Source organism: Hordeum vulgare, chromosome 7H (genome assembly GCF_904849725.1).
Source record: "Hordeum vulgare subsp. vulgare chromosome 7H, MorexV3_pseudomolecules_assembly, whole genome shotgun sequence".
Taxonomy (NCBI): Eukaryota; Viridiplantae; Streptophyta; class Magnoliopsida; order Poales; family Poaceae; genus Hordeum; species Hordeum vulgare.
In genome coordinates, this window is record NC_058524.1 from 18,191,537 (window position 1) to 18,217,455 (window position 25,919).

General features: G+C 48.1%; 1 protein-coding gene and 1 pseudogene across 3 annotated transcripts; one reads left to right on the top strand and one right to left on the bottom strand.

Annotated features, from left to right (window-relative positions):
- Positions 1-218: 218 nt before the first annotated feature.
- On the bottom strand, positions 219-22,110 carry LOC123409879 (tricin synthase 1-like). Of its 3 annotated transcripts, none has more exons than XM_045102752.1 (4): positions 22,023-22,110; positions 1,171-1,250; positions 925-1,069; positions 219-835 (listed from the first exon to the last, which is right to left on the bottom strand). In XM_045102752.1, exons 1-4 carry the CDS (start codon positions 22,083-22,085, stop codon positions 401-403), a joined length of 723 nt encoding a protein of 240 aa, XP_044958687.1. In that variant the 5' UTR covers positions 22,086-22,110; the 3' UTR covers positions 219-400. The 3 variants fall into 3 exon arrangements, with proteins under 3 accessions (XP_044958687.1, XP_044958684.1, XP_044958685.1); XM_045102749.1 differs by having other exon boundaries at positions 1,171-1,298; positions 21,993-22,110; XM_045102750.1 differs by lacking the exon at positions 22,023-22,110 and adding an exon at positions 1,323-1,436.
- Positions 2,883-19,471, top strand: LOC123410641 (annotated as a pseudogene).
- Positions 22,111-25,919: the final 3,809 nt, after the last annotated feature.

The following is a 25,919-nucleotide window of genomic DNA, read 5'->3' on the forward strand; positions in this document are numbered from 1 at the left end:
TATAAGGCATCTACACCACTATCTTTGGCTAAACTAGGTACTAAACATGTTATTTCAGCCATAATACAACATAAACTAATAAATGAATGTTCAAATAACATCTACAGTATACATGGCATTTCAGGTTTTCACCATCTTTGCCAAACAGGCTTTTTGTCTTCTCAGCTTCTACCAGCTCTGGCTGCTTTTCATTTAGCCGTCACCAAACAAACTGCGTGCAAGCTCAAGTAAATGCTTAATCTTATTTAGAGGAAATAACTCAGTCAAGCATAAAGAGCACCTTGAACATCACCACGGCCACGTTTGAACATAAATACTTGGAGCTCCGTAGGGAAATTATATTACTCGACTCGATCGATATCTAACACGGACCGGTGGAATCGTACTAACGTCCACCGCTTCACTTGACGCGGCGGCACAGCGTGACGCCGTCGGCGATGGGGACGATGCAGGCCTCGACGCGGTCGTCGGCCGCGACGGCGGCGTTGAACCCGACGAGGCTGTCACGCACCAGGCGGTCGTACTCGGAGCTACCCGGCTTGTCCCGGGGCATGGCCACGGAGCCGCCCCAGAGCGTGTTGTCGTAGGCGATGGCGCCGCCGACGCGCACCAGGCGCAGCAGCCGCTCGTGGTACCCCGCGTACTGCAGCTTGTCGGCGTCGGCGTACGCGAAGTCGAACGTGCCGGCCATGGCGCCGCCGTCCTCGGACAGGATCTCGTCGAGCTCCGCGATCCCGTCGCCCTCCCGGAAGTCCACCTTGTGCGCGACGCCGGCCTTCTCGATCACCGGCCGGCCCAGCTCGTAGTACTCCCGGTTCGCATCGATCGCCACCACCTGCACGCACGTACGTTCCGGATGGTATCAGGATGGCTGGGTGGAGTGGTGTATGCATGAAAGAAGGAGACGACGGAGACGGAGTGGACCTTGCCGCCGGCGGGGAGGGCGAGAGCGGCGGTGAGCAGTGAGTATCCGGTGAAGACGCCGACCTCGATTGTGTTGCTGGCGCCGATCAGCTTGAGCAGGACGGAGAAGAACTGCATCTGGTCCGGCGACGACCTCATGAAAGACCTGGAGAGGCGAGCAGCAACACAGGACACGGCGTAAACAGATCGAGCTCAGACCATATATATGTATATATGCTGCTCGCAAGGCGATGGGCGACGTAGTACTTGGCGTGCTGCTGCGTGATGAGGCGGAGCTCGCGCAGGCGCTGGTGCTCCCGAGGGTACACCGTCGTCTCCAGCACGTACTGCATCATATGTGTGGGGTGCAAAATTAGTAGTAGCAGCTGATAGATGTGGTGGTCTGCGTGCGTGCGTACCTCCAGGATCGAGTCGTCCGCCAGGAGGGTGTTGCTCTCCGTCTCCGGACGGTAGGTCGCCATGGAACTCGCTCTCTCTCTCGCCCTCTCTTTCTCAAACTCTCCGGGTGGGAGAGGCGTGCGTACCAGGAGTGTGTTGCTGTAATTATGCAAGTGGGAGGATCGACAACGTGTGACGTGAAAAGGTCACACCAGCAGCTATCGAGAAAACACCATATGAGAGGTTGGCCATACGTACAGGGCATTGGATTGAGAGGATCCTCTACCTTCCTCTAGTTGATTGATAGATAGATAGAGAGCGGAGCACACACTCACTCACCAAGCACGCATGTGCCACCGATTGATCTTGAGCCCACCGAAAAGAAATGGTGCGTACTCTTGACTCTTCGGAAGGTGGAAACACCCATCGTCCTCTCATGTCCTGTTTAAAGAAAAAACAGATTATACCCCGCGTATATCCTTATCATAACTGATTGCAGTATATATATTTTAAAGCCTACACACATGTGATATGTTTGCGTTTTGCCCACATGCGTTGATCCAAGTTGATTCTGTTTTGCACAAATTTTGACAACGTTTGATTACACGTGAACTGTGACAACGAATTTTGATAATTTTGGTGTGTCACGTAGGCATCATCATGTATGGATGTTGAAGAATTTATCCACACAACCCGCAACGTGCAGTTGTCAGCTGCGTCGTGTAAGCGAACGAGTTTCCGCCCACACAGGCAGCATCTAGTCAGCATGCGTGTGGGTGAACTGTTCTTTACCGACACGACGCTCGTACGTTGCTAGATGACAACTGCAGTTGTGAGTACATGACAACTAGGTAAACATATATTGCAACTATAACTCATCGCTAGATCGCAACTGCAGTTGCGTGTACGTGGCAACTAGATAAACGCATGTCGCAACTATGATTAACCTTACATGACAACTATGATTGAACCACACGTGATAACTAGTTAATCACACATGACAACAATTGTTTGATCACATAGGACAAGTAGTTAACCACACATGACAAATATTGTTTGATTACACCGACAATTACCGTTAATTAGACATGACAACTATAGTTTACTAAAATAGAGAAATTGCTATGCTTTTATAACTATATTTGCCATCCCTGGTAACTAAAATTGTCATCTCTGGGGTAACTAAAGTGTCGTCCCGCGTGTAACTAACATGGCTGTTTCAGAACGGGTGGACATATTTATTTCGTGCCACACGCGCGTAATAGAGATGAGTAATAGTTGTTGGGCATGTGGCACGTAGTAGCTGCATCCACACATTTGAACAGTTTTAGGCCCTGTTTGGTTTCAATAAGTCAGGTGACTTAAAATCAATGACTTATAAGTCACGCCTGTTTGATTGTCATCTGACTTATAAGTCACCTTTCCATGTAAAAGTGGGTGACTTATCTCTACTATTAAAGGGGGATCTGCCGTCGTCGTGATGGTTCAACCACGACAGATCCCCCACCGCTAACATAGTTCCACCGATTTTTTCCATCCCTCCTTAAACCAATCGATTAAATACATAAAATTGGGTTCACATGCCAAAAAAAACAAAACCTCTGCACCACCTGAAAACGCATCTCCTCGTAACCTCCTCCTCCACGCACGCACCAAGCCCACACACGCACGTCTCGTCCTGCGGACCCCCACCCACGTCTCCCATCCACGCACAACCCACACCGCGGAGTTCCTCCGCCTCAGCAGCGGCAGCGCAGCCGGGCTCCTCCCCGCCGCGTCCGGCGCCGTGTCAGACGTCGTGGTGGGAGTTCCCCGCCGACGCGATTCTCAGCGAAGGCAGTGTGTACGGCGGCGTGTCGCTCTACGCCGGGGACCCCTTAAACTCCACGAAGCTGCCCGTCGTGTACGCCATGGACTGTGGCTCCCGGCTTTGCGGCAGGGGCGAGCTTGACAAGGACAAGGTCGCTGGAAAGATAGTCCTTTGTGAGCGCGGAGGCAACACCTGTGTCGACAAAGGCGCGGCCGTCGGGGAGGCCGGCGGAATCGGCATGATTCTCGCCAACACGGAGGAGAGCGGCGAGGAGCTCATCGTCGACTCCCACCTCATCCCAGCGACAATGGTGGGGCAGAAGTTCGGCGACAAGATCAGGCACTACGTCAAGACCGACCCATTATCGACGACGACCATCGTCTTCCACGGCACAGTCATCGGGAAGTCGCCGTCTGCGCCGTGCGTCGCGGCGTTCTCGAGCCGGGGCCCCCAGTACCGCACGGCGGAGATCCTCAAGCCCGATGTCACAGCCCCCGGCGTCAACATACTCGCGGCATGGACCGGCGAGGCCTCCCCCACCGACCTCGAGATCGACCCAAGGCGCGTCCCGTTCAACATCAATACATCATCTCCGGGACGTCCATGTCGTGCCCGCACGTGAGCGGCCTCGCCGCGCTGCTCCGGCAGGCGCACCCGGACTGGAGCCCCGCGGCGGTCAAGTCGGCACTCATGACCACGGCGTACAACCTGGACAACTCCGGGGAGATCATCAAGGACCTGGCCACCGGGACCCAGTTGATGCCGTTCGTCCGCGGCGCCGGGCACGTGGACCCCAACAGCGCGCTCAACCCGGGGCTGGTGTACGACAAAGATGTTGAGTAATAGGCAATTTTCCGAGTATATTAATCCACGAAACAATAACTAGCATGGCATTGACTAGACTAATGACATACTGATTTTGAGCTAACCTAGCACATACTACGCATATAGTGGATACATCTATGCAAACAAGTAGTACTGCTATGATAAAGACAAACATGAGGATAAACGAGTCATACCCTCCAATCGGCCGGTTGGCCGTAGCAGCGGCGGCGGCGGCGGCAGTATCCTCCGCATTCATAACCTTTTCCAACGAAAAGTCCATATTTCGTAACTACTACTTTATTAGACTCGAACACCAACTTAAACCCTTCTCTACACAGAAGGGAGCCACTAACGAGATTCTTCTTGATGGCGGGGACATGCTGCACGTTCTTCAGCTGCACGATCCTTCCCGAAGTAAACTTCAGATCGACCGTGCCAACACCAAGAACAGAAGCACTCGCGCCATTCCCCATCAATACGGACCCGCGACCGGTGGCCTGATAAGAAGAGAACAATGATAAGTCAGCACACACATGAATATTTGCACCCGTGTCCACCCACCAATCGGTGGACTGACAAACTGTAAATACAGTAAGTAAATTACCGTACCCAGATGCACCACTTTCATTGTTGCCCACAATCATGTTTGCAGACTTGGAGTCCCGCGCCGGCTTCTTGTACTTGTTTGGGCATTTGTTCGCCCAATGTTCCTCTGAACCACAAGTATAGCAGCCATCTCCCTTCTTATTCTTCTTGAAGGGCTTCTTCCCCTTCTTCTTGAAGTCGGTATTCTGTTGGACAGAGTTCTTTCCCTTGGGCTTGTGAGAATTGAAGTTCCTCTAATGTACCATATTGGCAGCAGAAGAGCTTTCCACCGCTTTTCCATTGGAGTCCTTTGCTCTCGAGTTCTGCTCAACACTCAGATGGCCGATGATGTCCTCTACTGAGAACTCACGCCTCTGATGTTTCAGAGTAGTAGCAAAGTTCCTTCAGGAATTAGGGAGCTTATTTATTATACAGCCCGCGACAAACTTGCCCGGCAAATTGCACTTAAGAACCTCAAGTTCCTTAGCTATGCATATTATCTCATGAGCTTGTTCCAATACAGAACGGTTGTCAACCATCTTGTAATCGTGGAACTGCTCCATAACATACATCCCACTCCCAGCATCGGTGGCCCCGAATTTAGATTCGAGCGCCTCCCACAAGTCCTTGGCAACATGCATATGTAAATATGCATCAACCAGCTTATCTCCGATCACGCTAATGACTGCTCCAAGGAATAGGACGGTGGCCTCCTTAAACATCTTCTCCTGTTCAGGAGTGATAGTTTCCGTAGGAGTGACACCGGCTATCCAGAACACGTTCATAGCCGTGAGCCATAAGGTGGTTCTCGTTTGCCAGCGCTTGAAAAAAGTACCGGTAAACTTATCCGGTTTCAGTGCAGCAGCAAAACCATTACTCGAAAAATTCCTACAGACATTAGGTTTTTGGATTGTTGAGTAAATACGCAATTTTCCGAGTATATTAATCCACGAAACAATAACTAGCATGGCATTGACTAGACTAATGACATACTGATCTTGAGCTAACCTAGCACATACTACGCATATAGTGGATACATCTATGCAAACAAGTAGTACTGCTAGGATAAAGACAAACATGAGGATAAACGAGTCATACCCTCCAATCGGCCAGTTGGCCGTAGCAGCAGCGGCGGCGGCGGCAGTATCCTCTGCCGTCTTCTTCTCGGCTTCCTCGCGGAGACGGTCAGCTTCGCTTGGTGAAGACATGGCGATGACGAGGGCGACGCGGACGTAGACGAAGCAGACGGACGGAGGCGAGCAGTCGCGTGATCGCTCCCCAAAAACCTAATCGCCCCTCTCCCGTACAGGAACCGGAGAGGCGAGGTTTCGGAGGCCTGCTCTCCCGTCGACCGTGTACGCGGTAAACGGGACGGAGTCGCCGGCGGCAGCAGCAGTTCAAGGAACGAACGCGTGAGGCAGATGTGATCTGATTTTCGTGACGGCTAGGGTAGGCGATCGCGTGCTTATAAAGGCGGCTGGGTGGAGAGACGTGGGCCAAGCCCACGTCCGAGTCGGTAACAGTCACGATCAGACGTCTCGGATCGTGCCTTGTCCGTTACGTATTCTCCGTTCCTGACCGGCAAAAATAAGCGCGTAGGTATGAGCTCGGCTCGGCTCATTCCCGCGGCGCGGCGCGGCGCGGCGAGGCGTGCCGTGGCGAGGCGGGCGGCGGAGGAGGAGTGCGCGAGGGCACCTTCTCTTCTCACTCTCCAATAGCATGTGGAAGAGAGACCCTTATAAAGGGGTCCAAACTCTCCTCCACTAGCGGGGTGCGACTAAACTCCCACCACCTTGTCATGCCACCACCTACATGGGCCCTTGGAGATTTTTCTGAAATTCTCTAATGGGCCTAAAGCCCACCTCAAAATTTCAACAATCCCCCACCAGATCTCAAGGGCACATCGTGTTCCCTCGTTCCAATCACTGTTTTAATATACCAGCATTTCAGTGAAGACCTACTAAGGTTGAGCTTCACCTAGAACAAGTAGCTACACTCCTTTACAACTGAACAATGGACTATGCCTTGAATTGTCAGCTTGGCGTAAAGGAGCTTCACCACAAGTCTTACTAGTACTAGACTGCCGAAGGTGACCCCTCGGATGGAGCATATTAGTCACACTCCTGGCCTATTCATGAGTTTACTAGAGATCACCCAAACCTCATAGACTGTGACCAGCAGTCAAGCTCATATAGGTGTGTTCCTCCAAAGATCGCTCTGTAGGACAGCATCTTGCTTACATATAAGCTTTAGAACACATTAAGACAGTAGTCATCCTACCATACAGTATCCGAGAGTATTGCATCTCCAACGGAGTGGGTTAGTAAAGTTACTCTCCTCAGTTTACCACTGGCTTGTTTTCCCAGGTCCTACTTCACGGGATCTCCGATCATATAGGTTGGGTTACTACCATGGCAACTCATGTGGGTCTCATACCCATCTCCCTCGATGCACTATCTATCACAACACGTGATAGCCCTTTAGTAAAGGGATCTGCCAGATTCTTAGCCGTTTGGATATAATCCAACGCTATCACTCCGGAGTTTCTCAAACGTCTGACAGACTTCAATCTCATTCTTATATGTTTGTTGGACTTCATATTGTCCTTTGAACTCTTCACTTTAACAATAACCGTCTGATTATCGCAGTTCATAAGGATAGCCGGAACCGGCTTTTCAACCACAGGTAAGTCCATCAAAAGATCTCGAAGAAATTCTGCTTCGACACCAGATGTGTCTAATGCTGTTAATTCTGCTTCCATTGTCGATCTCGTTAAGATCGTTTGCTTGCAAGACTTCCAGGAAACAGCACCACCTCCAAGAGTAAACATATACCCAGTAGTGGCCTTCATCTCATCAGCATCAGAGATCCAATTCGCATCACTATACCCTTCAAGTACCGATGGGAATCCCGTATAGTGAAGCCCGTGGTGGACAGTACCTTTCAAGTAGCGCATAATTCTTTCAACAGCACGCCAATGTACATCGCCCGGGTTTGCAACAAACGGGCTAAGTTTGCTCACAGCAAACGCGATGTCAGGCCTCTTTGCGCTAGCTAGATACATAAGTGAACCGATAATTTGAGAGAATCTCAATTGATCTATAGCTGTGCCTTTAAACTTTCGAATAAGCACACTAGGATCATATGATGTTTGACAAATTTTGCAGTCCGAATATCCAAAGCGACTCAAAATCTTATCAACATAGTGGGATTGCAGAAGTGTAGTCCCACCCTCATCATTTCTCAACAGCTTGATGTTCAAGATAACATCAGCCACCCCAAGGTCCTTCATCTCAAAGTTTTGAGACACAAAAGACTTAACCTCCTCAATTACTTTGTGGTTGGTTCCAAATATCAGTATGTCATCAACATACAAGCACAATATAACTCCTTCGCCCCCACCATGGCGATAGTATACACATTTGTCAGCTTCATTAACCACGAAGCCAACAGACGTCAGAGTTGTATTAAACTTCTCATGCCATTGCTTAGGTGCTTGTCTCAGACCATATAAAGATTTCAGCAACTTACACACCTTTCCTTCCTGACCTTCTATCACAAAGCCATCTGGCTGTTGCATATAGATTTCCTCATTTAGCTCTCCATTCAGGAAAGCCGTCTTAACATCCATTTGATGAACGAGAAGACCATGAGAGGCCGCCAACGAGAGTAGTACTCGAATGGTGGTCAGTCTAGCCACAGGTGAATAAGTATCGAAGAAATCTTCTTCTTCTTTCTGGGCATAGCCCTTGGCCACAAGCCTAGCCTTGTACTTTTCAATCGTACCATCGGGCCTAAGCTTCTTTTTGAACACCCACTTGCATCCCAATGGTTTGCAACCATAGGGACGATCAGTGATTTCCCATGTCCCGTTAGCCATGATGGAATCCATCTCGCTACGGACCGCAGCTTTCCAGTAATCAACATCTAGAGAAGCATACGCTTCTGAAATAGAAGTGGGATTATCATCCACGAGGTATACGAAGAAATCATCACCAAAGGTCTTTGCAGTCCTTTGTCTCTTGCCCCTACCACGGGCTTCCTCGTCATCCTCCTCAGGATTTTCATCATGTGTTTGTTCATAGTATTCCATAGGAATGGCAGGTTCAGGAGTTATCTCCGATTCCTGTCTAGAAGTGCTTTGCATATCTCTCATGGGAAATATATCCTCAAAGAATGTAGCATCCCTCGACTCCATTATTGTACCGACCTTCACGTCAGGTACCTCAGATTTCACTACCTCGACTCCATTATTGTTCCATTATTGGAGTCCTTTGCTCTCGAGTTCTGCTCAACACTCAGATGGCCGATGATGTCCTCTACTGAGAACTCACGCCTCTGATGTTTCAGAGTAGTAGCAAAGTTCCTCCAGGAATTAGGGAGCTTAGCAATTATACAGCCCGCGACAAACTTGCCCGGCAAATTGCACTTAAGAACCTCAAGTTCCTTAGCTATGCATATTCTCTCATGAGCTTGTTCCAATACAGAACGGTTGTCAGCCATCTTGTAATCGTGGAACTGCTCCATAACATACATCTCACTCCCAGCATCGGTGGCCCCGAATTTAGATTCGAGCGCCTCCCACAAGTCCTTGGCAACATGCATATGTAAATATGCATCAACCAGCTTATCTCCGATCACGCTAATGACTGCTCCAAGGAATAGGACGGTGGCCTCCTTAAACATCTTCTCCTGTTCAGGAGTGATAGTTTCCGTAGGAGTGACACCGGCTACCCAGAACACGTTCATAGCCGTGAGCCATAAGGTGGCTCTCGTTTGCCAGCGCTTGAAAAAAGTACCGGTAAACTTATCCGGTTTCAGTGCAGCAGCAAAACCATTACTCGAAAAATTCCTACAGACATTAGGTTTTTGGATTGTTGAGTAAATAGGCAATTTTCCGAGTATATTAATCCACGAAACAATAACTAGCATGGCATTGACTAGACTAATGACATACTGATCTTGAGCTAACCTAGCACATACTACGCATATAGTGGATACATCTATGCAAACAAGTAGTACTGCTAGGATAAAGACAAACATGAGGATAAACGAGTCATACCCTCCAATCGGCTAGTTGGCCGTAGCAGCAGCGGCGGTGGCGGCAGCATCCTCTGCCGTCTTCTTCTCGGCTTCCTCGCGGAGACGGTCAGCTTCGCTTGGTGAAGACATGGCGATGACGAGGGCGACGCGGACGTAGACGAAGCAGACGGACGGAGGCGAGCAGTCGCGTGATCGCTCCCCAAAAACCTAATCGCCCCTCTCCCATACAGGAACCGGAGAGGCGAGGTTTCGGAGGCCTGCTCTCCCGTCGACCGTGTACGCGGTAAACGGGACGGAGTCGCCGGCGGCAGCAGCAGTTCAAGGAACGAACGCATGAGGCAGATGTGATCTGATTTTCGTGACGGCTAGGGTAGGCGATCGCGTGCTTATAAAGGCGGCTGGGTGGAGAGACATGGGCCAAGCCCACGTCCGAGTCGGTAACAGTCACGATCAGACGTCTCGGATCGTGCCTTGTCCGTTACGTATTCTCCGTTCCTGACCGGCAAAAATAAGCGCGTAGGTATGAGCTCGGCTCGGCTCATTCCCGCGGCGCGGCGCGGCGCGGCGAGGCGTGCCGTGGCGAGGCGGGCGGCGGAGGAGGAGTGCGCGAGGGCACCTTCTCTTCTCACTCTCCAATAGCATGTGGAAGAGAGACCCTTATAAAGGGGTCCAAACTCTCCTCCACTAGCGGGGTGCGACTAAACTCCCACCACCTTGTCATGCCACCACCTACATGGGCCCTTGGAGATTTTTCTGAAATTCTCTAATGGGCCTAAAGCCCACCTCCAAATTTCAACAATCCCCCACGAGATCTCAAGGGCACATCGTGTTCCCTCGTTCCAATCACTGTTTTAATATACCAGCATTTCAGTGAAGACCTACTAAGGTTGAGCTTCACCTAGAACAAGTAGCTACACTCCTTTACAACTGAACAATGGACTATGCCTTGAATTGTCAGCTTGGCGTAAAGGAGCTTCACCACAAGTCTTACTAGTACTAGACTGCCGAAGGTGACCCCTCGGGTGGAGCATATTAGTCACACTCCTGGCCTATTCATGAATTTACTAGAGATCACCCAAACCTCATAGACTGTGACCAGCAGTCAAGCTCATATAGGTGTGTTCCTCCAAAGATCGCTCTGTAGGACAGCATCTTGCTTACATATAAGCTTTAGAACACATTAAGACAGTAGTCATCCTACCATACAGTATCCGAGAGTATTGCATCTCCAACGGAGTGGGTTAGTAAAGTTACTCTCCTCAGTTTACCACTGGCTTGTTTTCCCAGGTCCTACTTCACGGGATCTCCGATCATATAGGTTGGGTTACTACCATGGCAACTCATGTGGGTCTCATACCCATCTCCCTCGATGCACTATCTATCACAACACGTGATAGCCCTTTAGTAAAGGGATCTGCCAGATTCTTAGCCGTTTGGATATAATCCAACGCTATCACTCCGGAGTTTCTCAAACGTCTGACAGACTTCAATCTCATTCTTATATGTTTGTTGGACTTCATATTGTCCTTTGAACTCTTCACTTTAACAATAACCGTCTGATTATCGCAGTTCATAAGGATAGCCGGAACCGGCTTTTCAACCACAGGTAAGTCCATCAAAAGATCTCGAAGAAATTCTGCTTCGACACCAGATGTGTCTAATGTTGTTAATTCTGCTTCCATTGTCGATCTCGTTAAGATCGTTTTCTTGCAAGACTTCCAGGAAACAGCACCACCTCCAAGAGTAAACATATACCCAGTAGTGGCCTTCATCTCATCAGCATCAAAGATCCAATTCGCATCACTATACCCTTCAAGTACCGATGGGAATCCCGTATAGTGAAGCCCGTGGTGGACAGTACCTTTCAAGTAGCGCATAATTCTTTCAACAGCACGCCAATGTACATCGCCCGGGTTTGCAACAAACGGGCTAAGTTTGCTCACAGCAAACGCGATGTCAGGCCTCTTTGCGCTAGCTAGATACATAAGTGAACCGATAATTTGAGAGAATCTCAATTGATCTATAGCTGTGCCTTTAAACTTTCGAATAAGCACACTAGGATCATACGATGTTTGACAAATTTTGCAGTCCGAATATCCAAAGCGACTCAAAATCTTATCAACATAGTGGGATTGCAGAAGTGTAGTCCCACCCTCATCATCTCTCAACAGCTTGATGTTCAAGATAACATCAGCCACCCCAAGGTCCTTCATCTCAAAGTTTTGAGACACAAAAGACTTAACCTCCTCAATTACTTTGTGGTTGGTTCCAAATATCAGCATGTCATCAACATACAAGCACAATATAACTCCTTCGCCCCCACCATGGCGATAGTATACACATTTGTCAGCTTCATTAACAACGAAGCCAACAGAAGTCAGAGTTGTATTAAACTTCTCATGCCATTGCTTAGGTGCTTGTCTCAGACCATATAAAGATTTCAGCAACTTACACACCTTTCCTTCCTGACCTTCTATCACAAAGCCATCTGGCTGTTGCATATAGATTTCCTCATTTAGCTCTCCATTCAGGAAAGCCGTCTTAACATCCATTTGATGAACGAGAAGACCATGAGAGGCCGCCAACGAGAGTAGTACTCGAATGGTGGTCAGTCTAGCCACAGGTGAATAAGTATCGAAGAAATCTTCTTCTTCTTTCTAGGCATAGCCCTTGGCCACAAGCCTAGCCTTGTACTTTTCAATCGTACCATTGGGCCTAAGCTTCTTTTTGAACACCCACTTGCATCCCAATGGTTTGCAACCATAGGGACGATCAGTGATTTCCCATGTCCCGTTAGCCATGATGGAATCCATCTCGCTACGGACCGCAGCTTTCCAGTAATCAACATCTGGAGAAGCATACGCTTCTGAAATAGAAGTGGGATTATCATCCACGAGGTATACGAAGAAATCATCACCAAAGGTCTTTGCAGTCCTTTGTCTCTTGCCCCTACCACGGGCTTCCTCGTCATCCTCCTCAGGATTTTCATCATGTGTTTGTTCATAGTATTCCATAGGAATGGCAGGTTCAGGAGTTATCTCCGACTCCTGTCCATAAGTGCTTTGCATATCTCTCATGGGAAATATATCCTCAAAGAATGTAGCATCCCTCGACTCCATTATTGTACCGACCTTCACGTCAGGTACCTCAGATTTCACTACCTCGACTCCATTATTGGAGTCCTTTGCTCTCGAGTTCTGCTCAACACTCAGATGGCCGATGATGTCCTCTACTGAGAACTCACGCCTCTGATGTTTCAGAGTAGTAGCAAAGTTCCTCCAGGAATTAGGGAGCTTAGCAATTATACAGCCCGCGACAAACTTGCCCGGCAAATTGCACTTAAGAACCTCAAGTTCCTTAGCTATGCATATTATCTCATGAGCTTGTTCCAATACAGAACGGTTGTCAGCCATCTTGTAATCGTGGAACTGCTCCATAACATACATCTCACTCCCAGCATCGGTGGCCCCGAATTTAGATTCGAGCGCCTCCCACAAGTCCTTGGCAACATGCATATGTAAATATGCATCAACCAGCTTATCTCCGATCACGCTAATGACTGCTCCAAGGAATAGGACGGTGGCCTCCTTAAACATCTTCTCCTGTTCAGGAGTGATAGTTTCCGTAGGAGTGACACCGGCTACCCAGAACACGTTCATAGCCGTGAGCCATAAGGTGGCTCTCGTTTGCCAGCGCTTGAAAAAAGTACCGGTAAACTTATCCGGTTTCAGTGCAGCAACAAAACCATTACTCGAAAAATTCCTACAGACATTAGGTTTTTGGATTGTTGAGTAAATAGGCAATTTTCCGAGTATATTAATCCACGAAACAATAACTAGCATGGCATTGACTAGACTAATGACATACTGATCTTGAGCTAACCTAGCACATACTACGCATATAGTGGATACATCTATGCAAACAAGTAGTACTGCTAGGATAAAGACAAACATGAGGATAAACGAGTCATACCCTCCAATCGGCTAGTTGGCCGTAGCAGCAGCGGCGGCGGCGGCAGCATCCTCTGCCGTCTTCTTCTCGGCTTCCTCGCGGAGACGGTCAGCTTCGCTTGGTGAAGACATGGCGATGATGAGGGCGACGCGGACGTAGACGAAGCAGACGGACGGAGGCGAGCAGTCGCGTGATCGCTCCCCAAAAACCTAATCGCCCCTCTCCCATACAGGAACCGGAGAGGCGAGGTTTCGGAGGCCTGCTCTCCCGTCGACCGTGTACGCGGTAAACGGGACGGAGTCGCCGGCGGCAGCAGCAGTTCAAGGAACGAACGCATAAGGCAGATGTGATCTGATTTTCGTGACGGCTAGGATAGGCGATCGCGTGCTTATAAAGGCGGCTGGGTGGAGAGACGTGGGCCAAGCCCACGTCCGAGTCGGTAACAGTCACGATCAGACGTCTCGGATCGTGCCTTGTCCGTTACGTATTCTCCGTTCCTGACCGGCAAAAATAAGCGCGTAGGTATGAGCTCGGCTCGGCTCATTCCCGCGGCGCGGCGCGGCGCGGCGAGGCGTGCCGTGGCGAGGCGGGAGGCGGAGGAGGAGTGCGCGAGGGCACCTTCTCTTCTCACTCTCCAATAGCATGTGGAAGAGAGACCCTTATAAAGGGGTCCAAACTCTCCTCCACTAGCGGGGTGCGACTAAACTCCCACCACCTTGTCATGCCACCACCTACATGGGCCCTTGGAGATTTTTCTGAAATTCTCTAATGGGCCTAAAGCCCACCTCCAAATTTCAACAATCCCCCACCAGATCTCAAGGGCACATCGTGTTCCCTCGTTCCAATCACTGTTTTAATATACCAGCATTTCAGTGAAGACCTACTAAGGTTGAGCTTCACCTAGAACAAGTAGCTACACTCCTTTACAACTGAACAATGGACTATGCCTTGAATTGTCAGCTTGGCGTAAAGGAGCTTCACCACAAGTCTTACTAGTACTAGACTGCCGAAGGTGACCCCTCGGATGGAGCATATTAGTCACACTCCTGGCCTATTCATGAGTTTACTAGAGATCACCCAAACCTCATAGACTGTGACCAGCAGTCAAGCTCATATAGGTGTGTTCCTCCAAAGATCGCTCTGTTGGGCAGCATCTTGCTTACATATAAGCTTTAGAACACATTAAGACAGTAGTCATCCTACCATACAGTATCCGAGAGTATTGCATCTCCAACGGAGTGGGTTAGTAAAGTTACTCTCCTCAGTTTACCACTGGCTTGTTTTCCCAGGTCCTACTTCACGGGATCTCCGATCATATAGGTTGGGTTACTACCATGGCAACTCATGTGGGTCTCATACCCATCTCCCTCGATGCACTATCTATCACAACACGTGATAGCCCTTTAGTAAAGGGATCTGCCAGATTCTTAGCCGTTTGGATATAATCCAACGCTATCACTCCGGAGTTTCTCAAACGTCTGACAGACTTCAATCTCATTCTTATATGTTTGTTGGACTTCACATTGTCCTTTGAACTCTTCACTTTAACAATAACCGTCTGATTATCGCAGTTCATAAGGATAGCCGGAACCGGCTTTTCAACCACAGGTAAGTCCATCAAAAGATCTCGAGGAAATTCTGCTTCGACACCAGATGTGTCTAATGCTGTTAATTCTGCTTCCATTGTCGATCTCGTTAAGATCGTTTGCTTGCAAGACTTCCAGGAAACAGCACCACCTCCAAGAGTAAACATATACCCAGTAGTGGCCTTCATCTCATCAGCATCAGAGATCCAATTCGCATCACTATACCCTTCAAGTACCGATGGGAATCCCGTATAGTGAAGCCCGTGGTGGACAGTACCTTTCAAGTAGCGCATAATTCTTTCAACAGCACGCCAATGAACATCGCCCGGGTTTGCAACAAACCGGCTAAGTTTGCTCACAGCAAACGCGATGTCAGGCCTCGTTGCGCTAGCTAGATACATAAGTGAACCGATAATTTGAGAGAATCTCAATTGATCTATAGCTGTGCCTTTAAACCTTCGAATAAGCACACTAGGATCATATGATGTTTGACAAATTTTGCAGTCTGAATATCCAAAGCGACTCAAAATCTTATCAACATAGTGGGATTGCAGAAGTGTAATCCCACCCTCATCATCTTTCAACAGCTTGATGTTCAAGATAACATCAGCCACCCCAAGGTCCTTCATCTCAAAGTTTTGAGACAGAAAAGACTTAACCTCCTCAATTACTTTGAGGTTGGTTCCAAATATCAGTATGTCATCAACATACAAGCACAATATAACTCCTTCGCCCCCACCATGGCGATAGTATACACATTTGTCAGCTTCATTAACAACGAAGCCAACAGAAGTCAGAGTTGTATTAAACTTCTCATGCCATTGCTTAGGTGCTTGTCTCAGACCATATAAAGATTTCAGCAACTTACACACCTTTCCTTCCTGACCTTCTATCACAAAGCCATCTGGCTGTTGCATATAGATTTCCTCATTTAGCTCTCCATTCAGGAAAGCCGTCTTAACATCCATTTGATGAACGAGAAGACCATGAGAGGCCGCCAACGAGAGTAGTACTCGAATGGTGGTCAGTCTAGCCACAGGTGAATAAGTATCGAAGAAATCTTCTTCTTCTTTCTAGGCATAGCCCTTGGCCACAAGCCTAGCCTTGTACTTTTCAATCGTACCATCGGGCCTAAGCTTCTTTTTGAACACCCACTTGCATCCCAATGGTTTGCAACCATAGGGACGATCAGTGATTTCCCATGTCCCGTTAGCCATGATGGAATCCATCTCGCTACGGACCGCAGCTTTCCAGTAATCAACATCTGGAGAAGCATACGCTTCTGAAATAGAAGTGGGATTATCATCCACGAGGTATACGAAGAAATCATCACCAAAGGTCTTTGCAGTCCTTTGTCTCTTGCCCCTACCACGGGCTTCCTCGTCATCCTCCTCAGGATTTTCATCATGTGTTTGTTCATAGTATTCCATAGGAATGGCAGGTTCAGGAGTTATCTCCGACTCCTGTCCAGAAGTGCTTTGCATATCTCTCATGGGAAATATATCCTCAAAGAATGTAGCATCCCTCGACTCCATTATTGTACCGACCTTCACGTCAGGTACCTTAGATTTCACTACCTCGACTCCATTATTGGAGTCCTTTGCTCTCGAGTTCTGCTCAACACTCAGATGGCCGATGATGTCCTCTACTGAGAACTTACGCCTCTGATGTTTCAGAGTAGTAGCAAAGTTCCTCCAGGAATTAGGGAGCTTAGCAATTATACAGCCCGCGACAAACTTGCCCGGCAAATTGCACTTAAGAACCTCAAGTTCCTTAGCTATGCATATTATCTCATGAGCTTGTTCCAATACAGAACGGTTGTCAACCATCTTGTAATCGTGGAACTGCTCCATAACATACATCTCACTCCCAGCATCGGTGGCCCCGAATTTAGATTCGAGCGCCTCCCACAAGTCCTTGGCAACATGCATATGTAAATATGCATCAACCAGCTTATCTCCGATCACGCTAATGACTGCTCCAAGGAATAGGACGGTGGCCTCCTTAAACATCTTCTCCTGTTCAGGAGTGATAGTTTCCGTAGGAGTGACACCGGCTACCCAGAACACGTTCATAGCCGTGAGCCATAAGGTGGTTCTCGTTTGCCAGCGCTTGAAAAATGTACCGGTAAACTTATCCGGTTTCAGTGCAGCAGCAAAACCATTACTCGAAAAATTCCTACAAACATTAGGTTTTTGGATTGTTGAGTAAATAGGCAATTTTCCGAGTATATTAATCCACGAAACAATAACTAGCATGGCATTGACTAGACTAATGACATACTGATCTTGAGCTAACCTAGCACATACTACGCATATAGTGGATACATCTATGCAAACAAGTAGTACTGCTAGGATAAAGACAAACATGAGGATAAACGAGTCATACCCTCCAATCGGCCAGTTGGCCGTAGCAGCAGCGGCGGCGACGGCAGTATCCTCTGCCGTCTTCTTCTCGGCTTCCTCGCGGAGACGGTCAGCTTCGCTTGGTGAAGACATGGCGATGACGAGGGCGACGCGGACGTAGACGAAGCAGACGGACGGAGGCGAGCAGTCGCGTGATCGCTCCCCAAAAACCTAATCGCCCCTCTCCCGTACAGGAACCGAAGAGGCGAGGTTTCGGAGGCCTGCTCTCCCGTCGACCGTGTACGCGGTAAACGGGACGGAGTCGCCGGCGGCAGCAGCAGTTCAAGGAACGAACGCGTGAGGCAGATGTGATCTGATTTTCGTGACGGCTAGGGTAGGCGATCGCGTGCTTATAAAGGCGGCTGGGTGGAGAGACGTGGGCCAAGCCCACGTCCGAGTCGGTAACAGTCACGATCCGACGTCTCAGATCGTGCCTTGTCCGTTACGTATTCTCCGTTCCTGACCGGCAAAAATAAGCGCGTAGGTATGAGCTCGGCTCGGCTCATTCCCGCGGCGCGGCGCGTCGTGACGAGGCGTGGCGTGGCGAGGCGGGCGGCTGAGGAGGAGTGCGCGAGGGCACCTTCTCTTCTCACTCTCCAATAGCATGTGGAAGAGAGACCCTTATAAAGGGGTCCAAACTCTCCTCCACTAGCGGGGTGGGACTAAACTCCCACCACCTTGTCATGCCACCACCTACATGGGCCCTTGGAGATTTTTCTGAAATTCTCTAATGGGCCTAAAGCCCACCTCCAAATTTTAACAATCCCCCACCAGATCTCAAGGGCACATCGTGTTCCCTCGTTCCAATCACTGTTTTAATATACCAGCATTTCAGTGAAGACCTACTAAGGTTGAGCTTCACCTAGAACAAGTAGTTACACTCCTTTACAACTGAACAATGGACTATGCCTTGAATTGTCAGCTTGGCGTAAAGGAGCTTCACCACAAGTCTTACTAGTACTAGACTGCCGAAGGTGACCCCTCGGGTGGAGCATATTAGTCACACTCCTGGCCTATTCATGAGTTTACTAGAGATCACCCAAACCTCATAGACTGTGACCAGCAGTCAAGCTAACACATTCCAGTATCCGAGAGTATTGCATCTCCAACGGAGTGGGTTAGTAAAGTTACTCTCCTCAGTTTACCACTGGCTTGTTTTCCCAGGTCTACTTCACGGGATCTCCGATCATATAGGTTGGGTTACTACCATGGCAACTCATGTGGGTCTCATACCCATCTCCCTCGATGCACTATCTATCACAACACGTGATAGCCCTTTAGTAAAGGGATCTGCCAGATTCTTAGCCGTTTGGTCGTGACGAGGCGGACGGCGGCGGGGGAGGAGTGCGCGAGGGCACCTTCTCTTCTCACTCTCCAATAGCATGTGGAAGAGAGACCCTTATAAAGGGGTCCAAACTCTCCTCCACTAGCGGGGTGGGACTAAACTCCCACCACCTTGTCATGCCACCACCTACGTGGGCCCTTGAAGATTTTTCTGAAATTCTCTAATGGGGCTAAAGCCCACCTCCAAATTTCAACAACAGACACCACCGACTACATCGGCTTCCTCTGCACGCTCGGCTACACGCCATCTCAGATCGCCGTCTTCACCAGGGACGGCTCCATCGCTGACTGCTCGAAGAAGCCCCGCCCGCTCCGGCGACCTCAACTACCCGGCCTTCACGGCCGTCTTCTCGTCGTACAAGGACTCTGTCACCTACCACCGGGTGTTGAGCAACGTCGGCAGCGACGCAAACGCGGTCTACGAGGCCAAGGTGGAGAGCCACGCCGGCGTGGTCGCCAAGATGACTCCGGCCAAGCTCGTGTTCGACGAGGAGCACCGGAGCCTGGCGTACGAGATCACCCTCGCCGTGTCCGGCAACCCGGTGATCGTCGACGATGAGAAAACAAATGAAGAGATTGGATCGGATCGGATGATGAGAAAAGAAAAAAGAGAGATTTGATCGGGATGCAATGCTTGCATGGTCCGGTGCACTTGGCTTCAGGCTTAGTACGCAATGACGAGCTTGGAGCCCGAGGCGGCCGCTACGGGCGCAGGCCCTGGGCGCAATCAAATCCACTGCCACGGTGATGTGTTGACGAGGAGGGCCTGCTCGTGAAGTGCGCCGTGATCGCCTACCAAAGCTACATGCAGGCCAAGGGTGAAGGCGGTGAGGTGCTTCAGATGGGAGGCGCTGAGACGAGGGGGCGAGGTGAAGGAGGACGTGGTTCAGATCAGGAACAGTTGTGGTGTGTGCATGTGTACTCCCTTGTTTTCACCAAGCCATAAAAGATGTAGCCATTCAGATCGATCGGGTCTTTTTTATTCATGGTAGAATATACCTCTGGTAATTTTATATTTGTTCACATGCATTTACTTTAATCTACTGATGATCGGGCCTTCTTTTATTTTTGTTCCTCAATCGTAGTCTTGGCTGAGGCCATGCACGGAGAATATGAGCTCCTGATGCATTTCTTAACATGCGTTATAAACTGTATCGTCAACAAGTATCAAGTGTGGTGATATACGATGCTCTAAACTGTGCAACATAGTGGTGGACTTTGCATTTTTGGTGTTTGTTTGAGTTTTGTTTGATTATTTTGTCAATTTTCTAATTATTCTCCTGCTACAAATAGTAATTAATCTTCCCTTACCGCTTCTGTCAGAGGATGATTTTACTATAGGAAATTTGATTGAAGATCTCAACGACGGCAATTTTATGTACCATTGTTCAACTCCGAAAAAGCAGCGAGAGACCGAGGTCCACATATCTCTTTATTTTTTTCAGCCAAAATTATTTTCACAAATTGAAAAAAACTCTGAAAAAAAGTATATACATATATGTGTATTTGTATTACACACGTACAAGTTTCCATGAACATATATGCTCTCATGTAACATATTAAAAAAAGATAAATACACAGATTAAAATGCGCTTTGTCTTTGTTGTTTTTGGGCCAGATATTCATCATTTTTGTGTAGCATGCAAATAATCGAATTACCTGATCAAACATTTTACATACTTGACGACCATGCATATGTATTTATATAAAAAAATGATATTTTTTAAAACTCTAAAGTATATTATGATTTTTTTCGGTAAAACGGGCTTCATGGAGACCGGTCTCTCCGACGCCCCACTCTGTTCAACTCCTGCTTAACCACTATAGGAAAATGGATTGAAAATCTCAATGATGGCAGTTCCATGCAACGTTGTTCAGCTTGCTTTCTCACCCGACAGCGATTTTTTACTTACTAAGAGCATCTACAACCGGTCCCGTCAAATTCTATCCGAACGTTTGGGCGGATCACCCGATCACTGTCTAGGCAATAAAGAGAACGAAAAAAGATAAATTCTGGACAGAAAAACCGGCCACTGCCTGGACAAGAGAGAGGGGGGGGGAGAGGTAACCCGACCCGACCCTCAATAGAAAAAAGAACGGGAAAAAATGGGAAGCATGGTTGCGTCCACAGGAAATAGGGGTTCAAGGTGTATTCACCCGTGCACTGATCGGACTCCCAAATTTGCCCATTGTGTGGTCGTAAATGCCCTAAGCAAATGTATTATTTGGGCTTTTGGTCATTTTACATTTTTGGTTTACTTCTTACAATTGCCAATGCAATTTTTTCGGCCCACTCCATTTTAGTAGTGAGTTGTTTTATGGTAGCCTCAAATGAATATAAACCCTTCATTTGCTCTATTTTGATGGATATGATTATTTGATACTCCAGTATAGATGTCTTGAAGTACTACCACTAAAAGGTGCGGAGTATCACCACTTCAGAGGTAATTTGGTAATCTAGGATTAGATCATTAATTCTATATTAATTAAGGGTTATGATCAACATGCAGCCGCCAATTAAGCTGTGGGTGAAGCCAAGAATAACGGGATCCCCTCGGCGGATAAGTTGTCGATTCCTCTCGGAGGATGCGACAACCGTCATTGTGCATGATCAGAGGAGGCGACGTGCTCTTGATCGGATGAGATTTTTAGTTTAGGAAATTAGATCAAGTGAAAAATCTTAACATTATACCTGAACTAAGGAGACAAAAAGTCTAAAATACCCTCTAAAGTCAACGATGAGACTTTGTTGGCACTCCCACGTCTATGTAAGGAGTGTGAGGGTACAGTAAAAAACCTCGTAGTATTTTGTTTTATCCGTTGCAACGCACGGACTCTTTTGCTAGTAAGTTTTAAGTTGGGATGGAGCAACTTATGACTTATAAGTTGGGTCTGTTTGGCAAAATAAGTCACTTTTTGCACTTTTCAACTTATAAGTTGATGACTTATTTAAAACCAAACAGGGTCTTAATATTCGCCCACATATGACCGTGTGGGATATGCCTCCTGATTATGTCATACAAGGCATGTGGACGCATGTCTAATATGCCCTATATGTAATGAAGATCGGGACCCTATATTTTAATAAAATTTAATTGCATGAAACATGATTATCGATACAAGTAGTAGCAGCTGATAGATCAATCTCTGGTGGTATGCGTGCGTGCGTACCTCCAGGATCGAGTCGTCCGCCAGGAGGGTGTTGCTCTCCGTCTCCGGACGGTAGGTCGCCATGGATCTCTCGCTCTCTCCCTCTCTGTGTGTCAGCCAATTCTCTTTTCCATCTCTGTGTAAATACTCCTAGATATGGAGTGGGAGGACCGACAAGGTGTGACGTGAAAAGGTCCCCCCATCAGCATCAGCAACCGAGAAAACACGAGAGCAGCCTCGAGTTGACTGATAGGTAGCCCTCTCTAAGCGCGCGGAACAGAAATGTTGCGTACTCTTGACGGTTCACAAGCTGGAAACACTCATCGTCCTCTGATGCCATGTTTATAAAAAACTAATGACACCTCGCTCATAGCTGCAAGAATCGATTGCAACATTGTTTTAGTAAGATTTAATTGTATGGAACATAAATATCTAAGTCAATAGCATATGATAATCAAACCGCACAATACATATATATACTTCATTGCATTTGATTACTATATACTTTTTCTGTATCTAAATACTTGTAGTTGAGGAGAGCTAGTTTAGTTCTCTCCAACTACAAGTATTTTGGTATGAAGGGGTAGTTGTGAGATATTTATTGAATATAAGTCGTATAATAAAATATGAAGCATTTTTTTCATGCATAATTGCTTGTTGTGACGGACCTCTCTCCATGCACGTGCATGGTTGCTGTTAAGGTGAGCTTTTTCCATGCACCACTATAGATGAGGTTGTATGTTTTCATGCTAGATAAATAAGTTTGTGGATATCAACTATTTAGGTATAATATAGTAAGGCCGGTGCACATGCACACACGTCTCAATAAAAATACTAGATCATGAAAGGCGCGCGTTGCTGCGCCCGTCTATTATAAATTTAGGATGCAATTATTATTGATATATTTGTATAACAGTAATTATTTTCTTGTGGTTTGCGATGTTTATTTTGTTGCATTTTATTTGCTTTATTTTTTTGAAAAATTTGTGGTGTTATGGGCCACATAATAGTAATTTTCTTATTTGTGTGTAATATTTAAATTAGGCTGATAGGGGCCTGTATAGGTATTAATACTTTTGCAGCAGCAGTTTTTGTGTATTGATGTGTATGTTGAACGTTTTTAGTGAGGGTTTAATTTTGTATATTTATGTAGGATTGTAATCGCTTAAGGTATATTTGTATTACATTAATTATTTTCTTGTGGTTTGCGATCTTTATTTTGATGCAATTTTTTTTTTTGGAAAATTTGGCCTCTGGATCACACCACCCGCGTCGTTGCCTCGTCTGGAATACACCGTCCGCGTTGTTGCCTCGTCTGGATCAATCAAGCCCTACAACGCGTACACAGATGGGCTATCATACCAGCCCATCCAAAGCCCAATCAACCACACGCCTTCGAAAAAATCGCTAGAGTAGCAGCCCCTTAGGACATGCGGCCCAAGTCGCGGTAATCAAGTGCTGAAACGATCATCTGTCGGCCAGAAATGATTAAAAGCAAAATCTGACGGTCGTTAGTGTTGGGAGCATGAGAGAGCTCGCTTTAGGTGCAGTTTTACTGTCTTAAATATGTGTATTTTCAACCTCTAGCAATAAACAATATGATGATTATTGGTGCAAGAAATTAATTAAATTATACCTAAAGCTCAGCAACCACATGTTTTGGCATCAATAATTATGTATGATTGATCTTCTCAACAATTAAGATAAAAAGACTTGCCCCGTCTAATTTTCAAGTGTCAATAAGCTCGCCATCAAAAATCAATTAAGAATGAGATAAGCAAAGAGAGGTCAGTCATTCACCAGGTTCAAAATGGTAGTCAGTCACCTTTTGTTAGTGCAGCCAACATAAATTTGAAGCGGTCATGACCGGAAGGTGGGTGATAGTTACCAAGTGAAAACATCGAAATACCAAGAAGCCAGGCAGCGATCTGGAGCAGTTCAGGGTTTTTTGACCTCTCGCCCTTGCCCTCGCGTTGCCCCCCCCCCCCCCCCCCTCCGGCAACTCAGGGGCGGCTAGGGTTCCAGGTCATCGCCGCCCCTCCACTACCTTAAGTCCCTCACCGGTACCAAACACAACCGCCGGGAAGCCCGCATGGGCGCCGTTGAAGGTGGCATCGGGGATCTCGGTGTTCCATCCCCTCTCAGAGGCATGTGGTTCCTGGGGTGGCGGCCCCAGCCTGTGAGGCGGCGGCCGCGGGTAGCCGGTGACATAAGCAGGTGGTGTCGGCCAGCGTGCTCGGCCGAGCGGGTGGCGGTGACTGGTGGAGTCCGGCCGTGACACTGAGTTTCTTCTGTGTTAAATCTGGAGCTTATCTCTCTCTTTCTCTCTCATCATCTTGTGGGGTATGTGATTTGCTTTTAGGCTCCTGCATGGGTGAGTTTTGGTGGTTAGCTAAGGGCCCGTGGGAAACCTTGGCCAGAGGTTCAGTCGGCCCGATGGCGGCGACGCCCAAGGGCAGTGCTCTTTTCCATGGGGGCGTAGTCGAGGCCTCGTGCTCTACTATCCCATGCCTGGGTGAAAACCCTTAATCCACTTTGGATTTGGCGCCGACGATGCCTTGCGCGTCGTGGCCTTCCTAGAGGTGTCGTTAGGGTTGTTGGGGTTTGGACCGGAAGTTTTGAAGGTGAGATGTTGAGGTTGGCTTGTGTTTCGAGTTATTCGTTGTATTGCGGGTCGTAGGCGTCAACGTATCTTCTGGTTAGTGATCTCAGGTGGCGGTGTGTGTCACTTGGTCCGACGGAGCGACGTCTCGATCCTAACGGGAGGGGATAGGGATCGCCTTCCTGGAGGCAGTGACGTGACGTCAATTGAAGACATGTGGGTCTTCTCAACAACGGTGCTATGTTACCCTTGCCTCTCGAATCTATGCTTGGTTCCCAGATGCCTCTCTTTGGCGCTCGATTCTATTAAGCTTCCCTTCTCCAACTAGTTGGGAGTGGACCATGCTGGAACGGTCAACTATGAATATCCCAAATCAAAGAGCTCGCCCTATGTTAACCTTACGATGTGAGGGTGGCATTCTTCTAGCTCTAGGGTAAGCTTCTCGAAATCCCGACGGTGCGGCACCTACGAGCCATGGCAAGGGTGTAGGGTCCCTCTTCAGTGATAGAGAAGAAAGACGTCGGACTCCCTTCTTCCCTAGGTGTTCCTCGAGCAAGGTCCATCTTTAAAGGTTGGCTATGTCCTGCTCTGCTACTCCGTTCTGCACAACATAGACGGTAAAAAACGAAAGCATGGAAGTGGAGTTGAGCGAGTGAACAAAGAAGCAAAGCGAGGGAGCGAAGCTTAATGGGACACGACATGCTCTTGTTCGCGAAAGCTCCAATTATCATTTTCAATGCTATAGGCACTTACGAGGAGGTCTTCGAAATCACTAGTTAAGGGTTACCCGTTGCAAAGATCACGCTCACCTTCTCAGACACACGCAAGTGACACAATTCTTGTATGCTACTTGTCACAATATGAGAGTTTGTCCTTTTTCATAGATTTATTTATTCAAAACGTCTTATCTCTTGACTCGTGCATCCAAATCCCATAGCGCAGCCCATCCTCCATCGGTGCCTTCGTTGCCCACCATGACCAGCCTATGCGCAGACACGGAATGTCGAGAAGAAGGTGGCGTACACAGAGTGAGGAAAGAAGGCACTTGCAGTCATTCCTGACGAGGCCAACGACAACCACCCATGATGCAGTTGGCTTGCTTCAAATGCAGCCGTCATTGAAAGAGCCCGCCACGTAAAGACGGAACAGGGGTAAGGAGGAAAAGAGAGCACGTCGTCTCGGCCTCGGCCACCGCCAGCCACGGTGTCCCTTACCAATGCTCACCACCAGCACCGAGAGGCATCAGGCCCGACATCTCCGCCAACGCTCCGAATCGCCGCCCGCACCATCATCGACGAAAACCGATGATGTGAGAA

Excerpts from the sequence above, each read along its gene's own strand:
- LOC123409879 (XM_045102749.1), bottom strand. The coding sequence starts at position 22,085 with ATGGCGACCTACCGTCCGGAGACGGAGAGCAACACCCTCCTGGCGGAC. Across the intron at positions 1,299-21,992 it reads ACGCATACCACCAGAGATTG|ATCTATCAGCTGCTACTACT; the intron begins ATCTATCAGCTG and ends GCAGACCACCAC. Across the intron at positions 836-924 it reads CCCTCCCCGCCGGCGGCAAG|GTGGTGGCGATCGATGCGAA; the intron begins GTCCACTCCGTC and ends ACGTGCGTGCAG.